The following is a 16,015-nucleotide window of genomic DNA, read 5'->3' on the forward strand; positions in this document are numbered from 1 at the left end:
AATTTTAGTGGAAATGCAACCTTTGAAGCTCACTTTCTGCATATTAAAAATGTCTATCTTTAATAATTATCTATAAAGTATAAGAATAACCAGAAAGATCCTAGAGGAAAGCAATGGTAAATTGTTTACACATTATTGTCTAGAAGCTACATAGATTTATGGAGTCATCCAAAGGCAATATAAGACAGCAAATGTTATTGGGAATGAAGACACAGTTAGTTTTTGGCTAATTGAAATACCTGTGACTCACAACTTGTTACCAGGTGTCCTAAACTACTTACAGTCTTGAGGAAGAGGGTGCAGTTCAAAATATTGTGAGAAGAACAGGCAGAGCAGGGAGATGGAGTTAAGCATGTCATAAGTTTAGAGTCCTGATGACTCTAAGTTGACTAGATTCTTATGCATAGGCTTGAATAAATCTTTTATGTTGCAATTCAATGGATGGTCCTGATCTTTTGCATTGACATTAGCTTTTATATGCCAATGGCTCTGACAATAAAACTTAAAACAGAAAATGCATGGATTAATGAGGATATTTCCTATTGCTCCAAATCTCTTTATCTGAAGACATCACTATCAGGGTGAATGTAATTTACTTCTTTCTGATGCTACTGCATTATATTTTAGTTCATATAAACCAGAAAGTCTCCTATCCTCGGCATAGAGGGCTGCTTCCCAATTCTTATCTCAGTCTGAGAAAATAAATTTACTGGACAACTCTTTATTTTAAAAAGAAAGACATTTTGGGAGTTAATATTAACAATATCCTCAAACTTCTAAGATTTTTCAAACACTTCAAAATTCTACTTTATAACTGGAAAGGGAAAGTGAGATAAAACAAAAATATAGCCCTTCAAAGTGAGCAGGAAAAAAACTGGCATATCAGAAAAATACCAACTGTGTGGAAACATTTCATTTCAAAATAACTTCCTGAATGCACTGTTTTGTAATCCAGTCAGGGAGGAAATTATGAAAGTGGGCTGTAAACGATACACAGTTGAACAGACTTCACTTGTGATCTGCATTTTGGACTAGTGTATAAAACTGTCTGCTTGACAAACTGGGTTGTCTTTTATTTACCAGCTGCAGGTAGTGAGATATCCTGACATTCTTTTACTGTAAAATCTCCATTCCGACCCCACTCCAGGGAAAGGATGCTGTAAAATCTCCATTCCCTCCCCAATCCAGGGGAAGGTTACTGCAAAATCCCTATTTCCTCCTGATCAGCTGGGACTTGGGAGGCAGAGAATAGATGGGGGCAGGACTAATCAGAATTTTTACTACTGGTTCTCCGAACTACTCAAAATTTCCTCTACCGGTTCTCCAGAACTGGTCAGAACCTGCTGAAATCCACCTCTGTCTTAAATGTTCCTGTAATGATGGAGTAACTGATTTGTGAATCATTACCCAAAGAAAAAAATACTTTTACCAAATTTTGAGTAAATTACCCAGGTTTGGGAAGTACAGTTTTATCTCATCTAGAGGGTTCCTTCCTTCCTCTTTCTTTTTACTCATCAGGCTGCTAAAGAAAAAGTGTACCCATTTTATGACAACAGAAAACGAGTCTAATAGTCTTTTAATTTATATCAGTTCTTCATTTCCATTTGGGTGGACTGATAGCATAGGAGAGGAGAGATACATTGTATGTCTGATGTGTTATAAACCTATGTATTATAATGTATCATAAACATCAAAACAACTAGACACAAGGACAGTTTTTTCCCCATGCCATCACTCTACTAAACAATTAATTCCCACATCGCTATCTATGTTCAGGGATGTCAAACTGGCAGCCCATGGGCTGGATGCATCACACACAGACCACATCCAACCCAGCTTTGTGAATGGGAAAAATGTCACGAAACGTCACGTGATGGCAACATGATGCGGCGAGTTTGACACCTGTGCCCTAGGATGTCAAGCCACATAGTTGGGCTATATTACTATTATTCTTTGCATTTTTTCTATTACCTATTCCTTTAGCATCTGATGACTATAACTTTGTTATTTGTATATGAATTATGTTGATTGCTTTTATTTAGTATTCTATGAATGTCACTGAGTGTTGTATCTTATGATTTATAATAATTGCATTTTATGATTATGATCATGATTTACTTGTTGCTTGCGTGTGCACTGAGATATTTACTGCACTTATTCACTGGATACAAATTCCTTGGGTATCCAATCACACTTGGCCAATAAAGAATTGAATTGAATTGAACTGAATTGAATTCTATTCTATGCTACGCTATGCCAGGCTATGCTATGCTACGCCATGCTACATGACGCTATGCTACTCTAATGCAGGAAGGTTATCACAGGAAATAAACACATCAACTTCACAGGCAGTAGCAAGCCAGCAAGTTCTCTTTTTTGGCATTTCAACACAATAAAAGCAGGTGCTATTTGACGCTCTATCTTTCCTTCCCCCCTCCTTTTGAAATAGACTTCAAAAATCTATTTACATGTCATGTCAGTATTAGCCAACCTATCTGCCTGCCATGTATGTTAGATTACAACTCTGCAATTTCTCATTTAGGAGAGGGAAGGTTGTGGCAATCTAACATTTTTTTTAAAATTTGATTTATATGCCGCCCTTCTCCGGAGACTCAAGGTGGCTTACAATGCGCTAAGCAATAGCCTTCATCCTTCTAGAGTCTTTTCTAGCTCCACCCTGAAGATACCAGGATTTGAACCTGGAGTTCTCTTTGTATTGAACAAGGGTCTTCCATAGTCTGTGGAGCTTCCTTGGTGATTTTGAATTAGTCATTTTCTTTCAGCCCAACCTATTTCATACGGTGTTGATAAAATGAGAAGCAATTCCCATGTATGCTGTCTTGAATGTTCAAAAGAAAAAACAAGACCAAATACCGTGTTTTATCGAAAATAAGACCCTGTCTTATATTTTTTGGAACCGTGAAATAAGTGCTTTGTCTTATTGCCATGCGCTCAAGGGATGTCTTATTTTGGGGGAAACAGGGTACAAATAATAGTTATACAACCCAGACTTATATACCACTTCATGGTGTTTTACAACATTCTTTACATGTTTTACAAAGTCGGCATATTGCCCCCAATAAACTGGGTCTTTATTTAACCTTGGAAAGATGGAAGGCTGAATCCACCTTGAGCTAGTCAGGATCAAACTCCTGGCAGTGGGCAGAGTTAGCATGCAATACTGCATTCTAACTACTGCTAAACCACGACTCTAATACATAATAATAAAATAATAAATAAATCAAATAAAAGGCTTGGTAGAGCCTACCAAGGCTCTACCAAGAGCCTTGGTACTACAGTGGTCTAAGGCACCCTGTTATTAAGATGGTTATTAAGACCAGCTGCCTGCAATTACTGCAGGCTCGAATCTCGCCAAGGCTCAAGGTTGACTCAGCCTTCCATCCGTTCTAAGGTAGGTAAATTGAGGACCCAGTTGTGGGGGCAATAAGCTGACTTTGTATAAATATACAAAAGAATGAAGGCTATTGCTTAGCGCATTGTAAGCCCTGAGTCTCCAGAGAAGGGCGGCATATAAATCAATTTTTTTTTTTAAAAAAAAAGGAAATCAATTGGGTATCCAGAATAGGACTCAAAGAACAGGAGAAAAACATCCCCTCCACACAAAATGTTATAGGGCTTTGTTATGTGGAAATATTTCTCGATTTCAACAACTTTAAGCATGCTGGTTGAGGAATTCTTAAAATTGCCAAGGCTGGAAAACACCACTGCATGGTTTAGGTTGCTTAAAGATAATACCAAAGCAGAACCTGAGATCCCCGATTGCCTTTGAACCAGGTTTTCCTAGAAAGAGTGGAGGAAAAAAGAGAAAGTTGAAATAGATGAGAACAGAATAATCTTGCCTTGAAATAGATATCACCATTTCTATTGCCCACAATTAATGATGATGATGATGCCATTTATGTTGCCATGTTTCTATTATTGCCGAACATTATTTTGACTGGAATGATGGACAGTTATTCACAGATGCAAATTTAGTATATTTACAGTTCAATTCACTTCATTAATCCTACAGATTTTCTGTGGGCTATGATCATTCCAAACTAAGTGTATAAAAGGTCAGTTTGCATAACTTATTCTGGATACTTGAAATTAATCATCTGGTTTCCTCCTTAAGTTAGAGCACTGTTTCTTCCTTTCTTGCCCACATGCTTTTGAGATTCCAAGCATTCCTACTGTCTCCCCTTCTCCACCAAAGCATGTTTTAGTCTTTCAACATACTGTACTTAATTTGCATGGCTAGAATTTACATATTCCCAAAAGTGCTTATTCCAGTGAAAATATTGCTCTTTTCCAGCAATTAGTTGACAGAGATCCAGGGAGACATGGTTTAACTCCCCTTAACTCACATTATTACTTATTTTCAACCATGTAAAGTTTTTTAACAAAATAATCAAGAACACAAAAATCTCTAGGCACCTAAAATTTTGAAGTCATGCAATTCACCCCTAGTATTATATTGATATATAATCAATATATATCAAGCAATATTCTACAGTGAAACCAGGGAATTCTAACAAGGAAGGTAGGTAAGCAATAGAAAGTGCAAAACTATATACAGATTTAAATAAGATGCAACAACATCCAGTTCCCAGGTAACAGAAAAAAATCCACAATGTCTGACTTAGAAGCAAACTGTTTTAAAATTCTTGGACACTAGAATTGATGCTCAAATTCTTAGATTTTCTTATCTTGATATCCTGAACAAATAATCCTTTAAAACATGAATGGGGAATATGTGGCCTTCTGAATATGCTTGAATTACAGGTTTCATCATCTCTCTCATGCTGGCTAAGGCAATTGAAATTGTGCTCAAGCAATATCTAGAACAGGGGTTCTCAAACTTTTTAAATAGGGGGCCAATTCACGGTCCCTCAGACTGTTGGAGGGCCGGACTGGCTGGGTGGGTGTAGCTAGGTGGTCATGTGACTGGGAGGGTGTGTCTAGGTCATGTGACTAGGTGGGCATGGCTACTTTAGCAGTCTATTAAACAAGGCACACAAATTAAACTTTAATTTTTTTTTGCTTCTGGGGTGTTTTATTTGCTTTTGCTTGCATGTTGCTTTTTTGGTTGTCTTTTCTTTTTACTAGATTGTTTTTTCAGTTGTTTAGGAGTCTAGTGGTCCACTTTACAAAACTTAGTTTTGCAGCAATTCTTCTCAGCCCCAAGGAGCTTACAATCAACAAGTCTCTCTCTCTCTCTCTCTTTCCATCTCTCTCTCTCTCTCTCTCTCTCTCTCTGTGTGTGTGTCTATCTCTCTCTCTCTTTCTCTCTCCTTCTCCCTCTCTCTCTCTCTCTCTCTCTCTCTCTCTCTCTCTCTCTCTCTCTCTCTCTCTCTCTCTCTCTCTCTCTCTTTATCTTCTGAAAGTGGGGGAGGTGAAAAATGGGGTGTGGTGACAGCCTGGGAAGCCTCCATGTGCCCTGTTTTTGGCCTGTAAAGTGCTATGGGAAGCGCACCCCATTTTTCACCTCCAGAAGCACTCTGCAGGCCAAAAATATTGGCCTTACCTTCCAGTTCCAGCCTGCGGGGCTCGGGAAGTTAAGTCCTGCGCTCGGCCAAAGGGTGGGGGCCAGCAGGTGGGCGGGGTGATGTGGATGGGGCAGCCTCGTGGTCCTTGGTGGAATTATTGGCTTTGTTGGGCCGTATGCAGCCTATGGGCCGTAGTTTGAGGACCCCTGATCTAGAAGGACAGACATCCCACTTATGGTTTGCCTAGTCAATAATCATCATTTTGTTTGTATCACAAAATTGGCTACGAGCTACTTCATTTATTTATTATATACACAGAATTCAACACTACAAGCAATAATTTTCCTGGACAAATGTTCACAAAGCACCTATATACTGTGATTAATTGTTCCTTCACTTCAACCTGAACATTTTTATCTAACAAGTAAAACCTGCAATACTTCTCCATACATAAAAGGTGTTGTCCGCAGCTAATAATTTAGTATTCAGCACCTCCAGCAGTATATAGCAACCGGGTTGGTTTCTGTTTGGCAGATATTATCTCTTAATAGATAGCACTGTCAGTTTTGATAATAACATCTCCAGTTTAGCCAGTCCATTCTATCCTTTGCCCTGGAAAAGGTAATGAGTGCCATTAATTTTAATTGTTCTAATTATATATTTAGGATACAAGTTTCTACATGCAAATCCTTGCATGCAGCATCTTATGTTCAACCCATTTCTTCACAAAAGAACTAGGTCCTATCAAAGCAAGTCAATACATTTCCTATATCCATATGTCTAGCCAAATATTGAACAGTTGTTTTGAATGATGGTAGAATCAACATACAATTGCAATAATTTCTCTTTTTACTTGCTTGTCATTTTTTCCAAAAAATACATTTTGTAACTGACAAAATTATCGTGATCTCCCAAATCAGGTGGCATACTAAAAAGGCCCTATGTTTCATTATTTAAAATATTGGGGTTGTACATTTTAACAGTGTTAAGAGCAAGAAACATTTGTTCATTCAAAGGTGAGATTTGTCACCAGAGTAGCACATCAATGACAATATCTCATTATGCATCCAAGAAGTAGTTAGCCTACTCAGCATTGCTCAAGTATTATCAGCAGTATTCCTGTTTTCAGCTATCAATAAACTCAGAACACCCTTCAGATTGCCACAGAAATATTTTGAAAAGCAGCATATTTTCGAAATGATAATGGTAGATGTATATTGAAACCAATGTTTTCATCAGAATGGGCCAACCAGAAACTTGTGAAAAAATTCAGCCTCAAAGCACAAGTAATTCTGAGAAAATTAAAGGAAGAATTCTAATGAACCTGCAGGAATCATTCTAAGGCCACTCTGCACAGCCAGAGAATTACATCACCCTCCAAGCAGTTAAAATTATGTCCTAATTTGAGTTCACAGCATGCCCCATCCTGATGGGGCAAGGCTGCATAACAAAATATTAAAACACAAACATTTTAAAAAATTCGTTACAATCTAATTAAAATAGCTACACAGCAAAATAGCAACTAAAATGTCCAGCCATCCCTACATTGTTACCTCCCTGCAAACAAGTGCAAAAAAAAGTTTGCTTACAACAGTATTGAAAATTATCAGGCAATTTTATAGTAATTAGTCTGTTTTTAAAAATTAAATTCATAAATAAAGTCACTTATTTATTAAGGCAGATATGACAGAACGGAAATTAATATTGCAATCCTATGTACTCACAAGATAGTTTGCATATTTATGAATGAATGAATGAATGAATGAATGAATGAATGAATGAATGAATGAAATGAAATGAAATGAATGAATGAACAATAAGTCTTAGAAACTGTTAAAATTTCTCAGCAAAAGAATGTGAACCTTTTAGAACAAGAAAATAGAATTTTAAAAAGGTTGTAGTATGATTCTCACAATTTCTCTTTCTTAAAATATTAAAATACTAAGCAATTTATTAAATAGAAAAAGAGCTAAGGACCAAATTCCAGGTTGAGGATCAATTCCATTTTTAAGGAATGCTGAAAGTGGCAAGAAAGAAAAGAAAGCCAGAGTAGTGGATTATTTAATTAATAAATAAAATGTACCATTTTGTGTTGGCACAGTCAGCAGTATGCTTCCAAGAAATCCACAAACTAGCCAGGAAGTGATCATACATCAGAGGAGAAAGAAGATCTGTTCCTGCGGAATTTATACAAATGAAAAGAAAAAAGTGCTTTCCATTTTGTCAGGCGCTGCATTTCCCTGCCTGGGAAAAGCAAAGAGTCTGTTTCAAAGCAGAAGGTCAATGCCATCCGTAAGACATCCAGCTGCACAAGTCTTATAACATTGAGATTTGCAGAAAGGCAAAAGGATATTCCCACGCACCAACTTTGAGATTTGAGATTTGCCTCTCTCTCAAGCACCGCAACTGGTCCATACCACTGCTTGTCTTCTCCTGCATGTCTTCTACAGAAGAAGCCAACACAACTTCTCATCTACAGCTGGCCACCTACAGCAAACTGTCTTCTGAGGAGATGCACAATGCAATATGGCCACAGTGGCTACTCTCACTATGTCCTTTGGGAGATAACCTTGAAGTGACTAACTTGGGGACAGTAATCTATTCAGGGCAGGTGAATATATGAATGAAGCAGCAATTCCAGACCAAGAAAGTGACAGCTGGACTACAATCTCTTTTAGTCCACAGCTTGTAAGGGCAGCCTCCTTTTATTTATTTGTTTATTTTATTTATAATGCAATTTATATGCCGCCCTATCTCCAAGCACTCAGGCCAGCTCACAATGGTAAAGATTCACAGTTCCTCATTAAAAGACAATATAAGATTAAAATTCCAATTTAAAACAAAAATTCATTAAGAAACCCCCCATCAGTCCAGGCTGTGGAACAACCAGGTCTTCAAATCACAATGGAACGAGCGAAGGTCAGGGGCCATCTGGAGCTCCAAAGGAAGTTGGTTCCAGAGGGTGAGTGCACCCACAGAGAAAGCTCTCCCCCTGGGGGTCGCCAGCCGACACTGTCTGGCCGACGGCACCCTGAGGAGGCCCTGTCTGTGGGAACGCACCGGGCGATTAGGAATTGTCGCTGGCTGCAGGGGGTCCGACAAATATCCCGGGCCTAGGCCATGAAGGGCTTTGTAGGTAATAACCAGCACCTTGAACCTCACCCGAAGGGCAACCGGTAACCAATGCAAGTCGCGCAGTAAGGGTTAACATGGGAGTGTCGGGACGCTCCCATCACAACCCGCGTAGCTGCATTCTGCACCAACTGAAGCCTTCAAGTGGTTTTCAAGGGCAGCCCTAGGTAGAGAGAATTGCGGTAGTCAAGACAGGAGGTGACCAGTGCATGAGTAACAGTGCATAGGGCATCTTGGTCCAAGTAAGGGCGCAACTGGCGCACAAGGCGGACCTGGGCAAATGCCCCCCTAGCCACGGTTGTTACATGATCTTCCAGAGACAACCGTGAATCCAGGAGGACACCCAAGTTGCGAGCCCTATCCACAGGGGGTAACACCTCACCCCCGATGGTCAATGATGGAATATCTCGATCGGACCAAGATGCCGGTACCCACAGCCACTCGGTCTTGGTGGAGTTGAGTCGGAGCCTGTTCTTCCCCATCCAGGTCCGTACCACTTCCAGGCAGTGGGACATCACATTGAGGGCATCACTGGGCTGGTTTGGGGTGGATATAAAAAGCTGGGTATCATCAGCGTACTGATGATACCACACCCCAAAACCACAGATGATCTTCCCAAGCGGCTTCATATAGATGTTGAACAGGAGAGGCGAGAGGACCGACCCCTGGGGCACCCTACAAGTGAGGTGACTCATAGCCGACCTCTGCCCCCCTGCCAACACCACTTGCGTACAGCCCAAGAGATAGGAGGAGAACCACCGTAGAACAGTGCCTCCCACCCCGAACCCCTCAAGCCGTCACAGCAAGATACCATGGTCGATGGTATGAAAAGCCGCCAAAAGATCCAAGAGGACCAGAACAGAGGAGTATCCCCTGTCCCGAGCCCTCCAAAGATCATCCATCAGCGCGACCAATGCCATCTCCATGCTGTACCCCGGCCTGAAACCCGATGGATACAGGTAGTTTGTATCTTCCAGGGCCAATGGGAGCTGCTGTACCACCACGCTCTCAACAACCGTCGCGACAGCAAAGGTTGGAGACCGGACAAAAGTTATCCACTATGGTTGGATCCAACATTTTGCAACACGGCAGGTCTTTCCCATCCTGTAAATGCTCAACTGGTAATGTTCTACAACATTGGAGACTACAGGTAGTCCTCGATTTACAACCATTTGTTTGGAAACAGTCCCAAGTTTCAATGACACTGAAAAACAGTGACTGACTCTCATGCTTACAGCATGTAAATGAGGGGTAAATGAGAAGAGGATTGCATCATAATCCCATAGTACTTGCACGAACTAGTTTCAGAATGTAGGAGATTTTCTTGAACAATTATATGTTCAGATTCCACCTAAATTGCTCCTTGGATGGGCTGACTGATTATCTCCCTTGGAAGGAGAAACACAGGAGAGCAACCTAAGATTAGAGTGCTGAAGATAACTTGCTTCTCATGTTAGAGTTATAAATGCAGAGAGCTGGATTTTCAGGTCCTGATGTGTACTGCCATTGCCAGATCACCCTGAAAACTGGTCCTACAACCTATTACTTAAGTAAGCGGGCAGGTGTGTGTTTGTATATGTATGTATATGTATAATATGTTCAAGCACAAGGCTGAATGCTGGAAAAGTGCATTTTTAGCATATTTCAAGCGATATCAAAATAATCTTGCAAGGTTCTTCTTTCCAGCGGAGAAAGTTTCACTGAGCACTTCCCCATCTCCTGGGATTTTTTTTTTCTTTTTGCAAAATACCAAAAATAGATTGCATTTTGTTAAGTTTGATTTTGGGGAAAAACTAGTGTGCAATATAGAGGTAGAGAACCTATTTAGTCAAAAGGACTTTAGGCAAGGCTGGGGGCAGTATGCCAATAGTGGGCGTGGCTGCTATAGCGGGCAAGGACATCCCACTGGGCTAGACAGCTATGATGCTTTTTTACTGGCACATATTCATGTTCACACACCATTCTCTCTCCCCTCCCCTCACACACACACACACACACACACACACTAATAATTTTTTTTATTTTTTTATTTTTTATTTTTTGATTTATATGCCGCCCTTCTCCGGAGACTTAGGGCGGCTTACAAGGCGTTAAGCAATAGCCTTCATACTTTTGTATATTTTATACAAAGTCAGCTTATTGCCCCCACAAATCGGATCCTCATTTTACCTACCTTAGAAAGGATGGAAGGCTGAGTCAACCTTGAGCCTGGTGAGAATTGAACTCGCAGTAATTGCAGGCAGCTGGAAGCTAAATACTACCTTTAACAGTAGCATTAGTCTGCTGCGCCACTCAGGCTCTATAATGAAGGAGCCCAATATCCAGAATTTGCTTTATTACATGCCAGTACTTGTTTATTTAATAAAGGTCACCATCTTATAGACATGAACCCAGGTGCCTAAAGTAAAAGTAAAACAAAACAAAACAACCCTAATTGCAAATAACATACTGTATTAGCACAAAATAACATAGCATCTTCCTGTTTACAGCACCACCCATCATTATTTTGATTAGTAAACATCAGCTTCTGAGAACGTGCAGAGCCCATTTTCCTCACCACCGGGAGTTCAAGCGGATGTCCTTTTAGAAACTACGCTCCAAAAATCGCATCCTTAAGGACTATTTAAACTATTCAAAGTATTTAAACAATTCCCTAACTTCTGTTCAAATTATTCCTTAAATACTATTCAAACAGGTTTTCCAGCCCTGGAGAAATCGCCGCCGCGAAACTAGTAGCCACAAAACCAGTAGCCGGCTATGCCTTCCAGCTCAAGTGCCCAGCCAGCATAATCGCGCGGAGATTGCAGGCGAAACTCAGAAAGTTCCCAAATTATTTTTCGGTTGCTTTCGTATGTCATGAAGCAGCTGTAGCGGAGTCTTTGATCTCTCTCTCTCCTTCTCCCTCTCCCTTCTTCTCTCTCTCTCTCTCTCTTTTCTCTCTCCCTCTCTTTCCTCTTCCTCCCTCCCTCCTTCCATCTCTCCTCTCTCTCCTCTCTCTCCCTCTCCCTTCCTCCTTCTTTCCTCTCTCCTCTTTCTCTTTCCTCTCTCTCTCTCCCTTCTCTTCCTCCGTCTCCTCTCTCTCTCTCTTTTCTCTCTCTCTCTTTCCCTTCCTCCCTCCTTCCATCTCTCCTCTCTCTCTCTCCTCTCTCTCCCTCTTCCTCCCTGCTTCCTTCCTTCTCTCCTCTCTTTCTCTCTCCTCTTTCTCTCTCTCTCTCCCCCTCTCCCCTCTTCCCTCTTTCTCACTCTCTCCCTCGCCCCCCCCCGTCTCTGTCTCTCACATCCTCGGTTGGGACGCACCGTTTGCAAGTCTCGCCCGCTTCCTGGCGGTCCGGCTGGCGGCCCTCTCGGGTTCAGCTCTCAGGTGCTCTGGGTGGGCCAGGTGAGTCTCCGCGAAGAGCAGAGGCGCGCACCCTCGCAGCCACATCTCTGCCTTCCTTTCCAGGTTTAGAGTTTCAAGCACTTTGTTGCTTCTTAGCCTGCGACCACCACCATCCTTAAAACCTCCCTCCCCCACTGCCAGGCGTCCAAAGACAGATTCCTCCCTTCCTCGGACTAGTTCTGGAAGAGAGACGGCGCATAATCTCGCTTGCCAGCCGGCCGTGCACAACGCGACGCCCGATTAATTCTTGCGCCACTGTCCACGCACGAATCCCCCCACTTGTCCAAATCGCAGCTCCCAAGAAACCTTCGCCTGCTCCCCGAAACCCCTGAAAAGCAGGGAGGATTAGAACGGGGGAATCCAGGCAGAAGCAGCGCTACGTGCTCTTCCCAGAAAACATTTCACCGATGTGAAAGAACACCCACGGCGGGCAAACAACCGGCCTCCCTGGGAAGCGCCGAGCCTTCCAGCCCTTTCCCACGCTCGGGAGAAAAGCACAAGAGGCGCCCTTCCCTTACCTTTATATTTATCCATCCTGGGTCTTTCCTCTTTTAATTGGCGCTAGGCGGGATAGGGAGATCTTTTCTAGAGTGGAGGATCCGGATTTCTCCCACGCTCTCCAAAACTCCGGACGGACTTCTCCCCGCGGGACGCGCCTCTTTCGCCCTGCTTGCGGATTCTTTGCCTTAACTCTCGGGCAAAACCTTCTCGGACTGCCTTGCCGCTTCCTAGCTCCGCCCTCCCTATGAGGTCAGAAGCGTCGGACCTTACAGGGACCGATGAGCGGCTGGATGGTTGGAAAACGGCGTGGGAAGGGAGCAGGGAAGGGGGCGTTTGGGTCCCCCAAACCAGCTTCCACGTCTTGTGGATCCCTGCGAACCAATTAAATATGAGCAAACAGCCAAAATCCTAAATTGCCTTAACAGAGGGATGCATTCAAGATCAAGTGAGGTGCTAATACCACTCTATCAAGCCTTAGTAAGACCACACCTGCATCCAGTTTTGGTCACCATGCTATAAAAAGATGTTGAGATGCTTGAAAAAAAAGGGGAGAGAACAACCAAGATGATTTAGGGGACTGAAAGCTAAAACATAGGATGAATGGTTGCAAGAACTGGGCATATCTAGTGAAGAAAAGGACCAGGGGAGACATGATAGCACTGTTTCAATATTTGAAGGGCTTCCACAGAGAGGAGGGGGGTCAAGCTATTTTTCAAAGCATCTGAAGGCCAGACAAGGAATAATGTACAGAAACTGGAAAGAATAGAAGATGGAAAGAATAATGGACAGAGCAAGGAGAGATTCAACTTGGAAATAAGGAGAAATGTTCTGACAGTGAAAACAATCAACCAATGGAACAGGCTGCCTTCAGAAGTTGTGGGAGCTTCATCACTGGAAACTTTCAAGAAGAGACTGGACTGCTATCTGTCAGAAATGGTGTAGGGTCTCCAGCTTGGGCAGGGAGTTGGACTACATGACCTACAAGGTCCCTTCCAACTCTGTAAATCTGTTAATGCAAGCTTCTCAGTTGGGCCTACAAGTTCAAATAAATACTTGGAAGACGAGGCGACTGATTTTCCTTCCTTGCAATGCCTATGAGAAACTTCTAAGAAACTTCAGCTCAACCCTCTGGGTAGCTTAGGTGCTTCCCAAACACGTTTTGGGTGGGTGACCTTAGCTTTCAAGATGCAGGGTATGTGAGCAAGGAGAACTGTTTCTTGTCTTTTGCTTGTTCTTTCAACTTTCCTCCCCATCCCAGTAAGACATTTTTGGAATAACTAGAGCCACCAAATTTGATTGGTAACATTCAGAAGATCACTAGATGGCAGTAGAAATTTAAGGGTTTCTAGTATATTTATTTATTTATTTATTTTTATTTATTTTATTTGATTTCTATACCGCCCTACTCCCGAAGGACTCAGGGCGGTGCACAGCCAAATAATAAAACACATACATACAAAATTTAAAAATAGAATAAAATCAAATTAAATAATTTTGGCCCCGACAAATTTAAAACCCCAAACTTTTAAAACCAATTTAAAATTGAATGTATAAAATACTAAAAGATATTTAAAAATTAAAAATCTTTTATAAAAGAGGGAGAAAATTAGGCCAGGCCCGCCTGGTGAAATAGTAAGGTCTTTAAAGCGCGGCGGAAGGTGCGCAGATCCAGGATCCTCCGTATCTCTGGGGGGAGCTCGTTCCAGATAGTAGGTGCCCCCACAGAGAAGGGTCTCCCCCTGGGGGCCGCCAGTCGGCATTGTTTGGCTGATGGCACCCGGAGGAGCCCCTCTCTATGGGAGCGTACCGGCCGGTGGGAGGCTATTGGTGGTAGTAGGCGGTCCCGCAAGTACCCAGGTCCTAAGCCATGGAGCGCTTTAAAGGTGGTAACCAAAACCTTGAAGTGCACCCGGAAGACCACTGGGAGCCAGAGCAGCTCGCGCAGGAGGGGTGTTACATGGGAACGTATATCTGCTACCATTTTGTCTGGATTTTTGTAGTCTACTATATAGTAATACAACATTTTTTGATCAGTGGGGAAATCCTTGGATTGGTAGTGGTGTGCTTCACAAAAAGAAAGCAACACTGTGTTCCATTTTAAGCGATGGGAAAGTTAAAGGAACTTCCAGTCTTGTTGAAAACAATAGTTCTGGGGAAATGAAAAGTGAACATAGAAATCTGACAAGTTTGGAGTCGAGACAGGCTGTTGCACTTTTTCCATTTCCACAATGACAAGGGGCTGATCTGTTCCTTCAGTGTAAAGACAACCAAATATCCAAGAAGAGAACACAAACTTGCCCTGAATCTTATGTGTCTTACTCCAGTGAAAAGAAGTGTCTTGTCATTTCTGCCACAGCTTCTTGGGAGCTTTTAAGGACACCTTCACTCAGAGCATCTTATTATAGTTCAGACATGAGGCCTCTCACTCCAGAAAAAGGATGCAATAGAATCTGAGCTTGAATCCTGGCTACAACCCTGCCAATTGTTCCAGTTATAGCCATTAACACAAGGAGAATCCCAGTTTTTATGCAAGCTTCTTAGAGGGAGTGCCAGGCTGTCCAGAGCCATGGACTGAATGAGCCTGAAGCAAGAAGGCTTCCAAACAAACAGCAGGCTAAAATTTGGCCTTTTGTCATATACAGTCCCTCCAGGCACCAAGTCCTATCTCCTGCTTGGCCTGGGGTGGAGATACAGAACTGGGTATCATTAGCATGCTGATGCTAATGATACTCCCAAAACTGATAGATTATCTCCTAGCAGTGTATTTATTGTAGGTACTTAAAAAGAATGGGGGATGGGACCAAGCCTGGAGTCATCCCAATGTGGAATGGCTGTGGAATCAGGTTCTCCTGCTCCTCCTCCGACTGAGTGGACCTGCAAGAAGTAGAGAAAACTCTGCAAAACAGAGCCTCTGGCCTCTAACTCTCATAAACACTCCAGAAGGATTGATGGTATTCAATGCCACTAAGAGATTAGGTAAAACCAGATGAGTAGGCCAGCACTGAATACAGTCAGAATTTTATCAGATATATCTTGTATTAAGTGAGGTTTAAAAAAGTCTTCAAACACATTGCATTAAAGGAAGTTGACTCATTCATCAGATAGAAGGTCATTGTAATTTGGCTATTCTTCTTTAGCCATTCCTTGGTCCAACCACCTCTATCTCCAATTTTCATTCCCTAGGCCTGTGATGGTGAACCTATAGCATGTGTGCCACAGGTGGCATGTGGAGCCATCTCTGCGGGCATGCGAGCTGACGCCCAGGTCAGTTCTACCGCGCATGCCCACGCACTTTGCCCCGGCCAACTGATTTTCATGTCTCTGCTGGAAGATGCGCACATGTGTGGGGGGTGGGGGTGGGTCATGCACGCATGCGTGAGGTGTGGGGGGGTCATGCATGCTTGCACAGGGGTGGGGGGATGCGGCACCCCCCTGTGCCCTATTTTTGGTTCCAGGAGGCTTCAGGGAGGCCTGGTAGCATCGAAATGGGGGTCGCGTGCACATGCATGGGGGG

General features: G+C 42.5%; 1 protein-coding gene across 1 annotated transcript in view; it reads right to left on the bottom strand.

Annotated features, from left to right (window-relative positions):
* Positions 1-12,045, bottom strand: part of AFAP1L2 (actin filament associated protein 1 like 2) — an 88,120-nt gene extending 76,075 nt beyond the window's left edge. Inside the window, exon 1 of the mRNA XM_070945049.1 lies at positions 11,919-12,045. Within this exon, the coding sequence (XP_070801150.1) occupies positions 11,919-12,045 (127 nt within the window). The remainder of the gene's footprint in view (positions 1-11,918) is intronic.
* Positions 12,046-16,015: the final 3,970 nt, after the last annotated feature.

This window comes from Pituophis catenifer, unplaced genomic scaffold (assembly GCF_029215685.1).
Source record: "Pituophis catenifer annectens isolate HBS135680 unplaced genomic scaffold, rPitCat1.0.hap2 SCAF_6, whole genome shotgun sequence".
Classification (NCBI taxonomy): Eukaryota; Metazoa; Chordata; class Lepidosauria; order Squamata; family Colubridae; genus Pituophis; species Pituophis catenifer.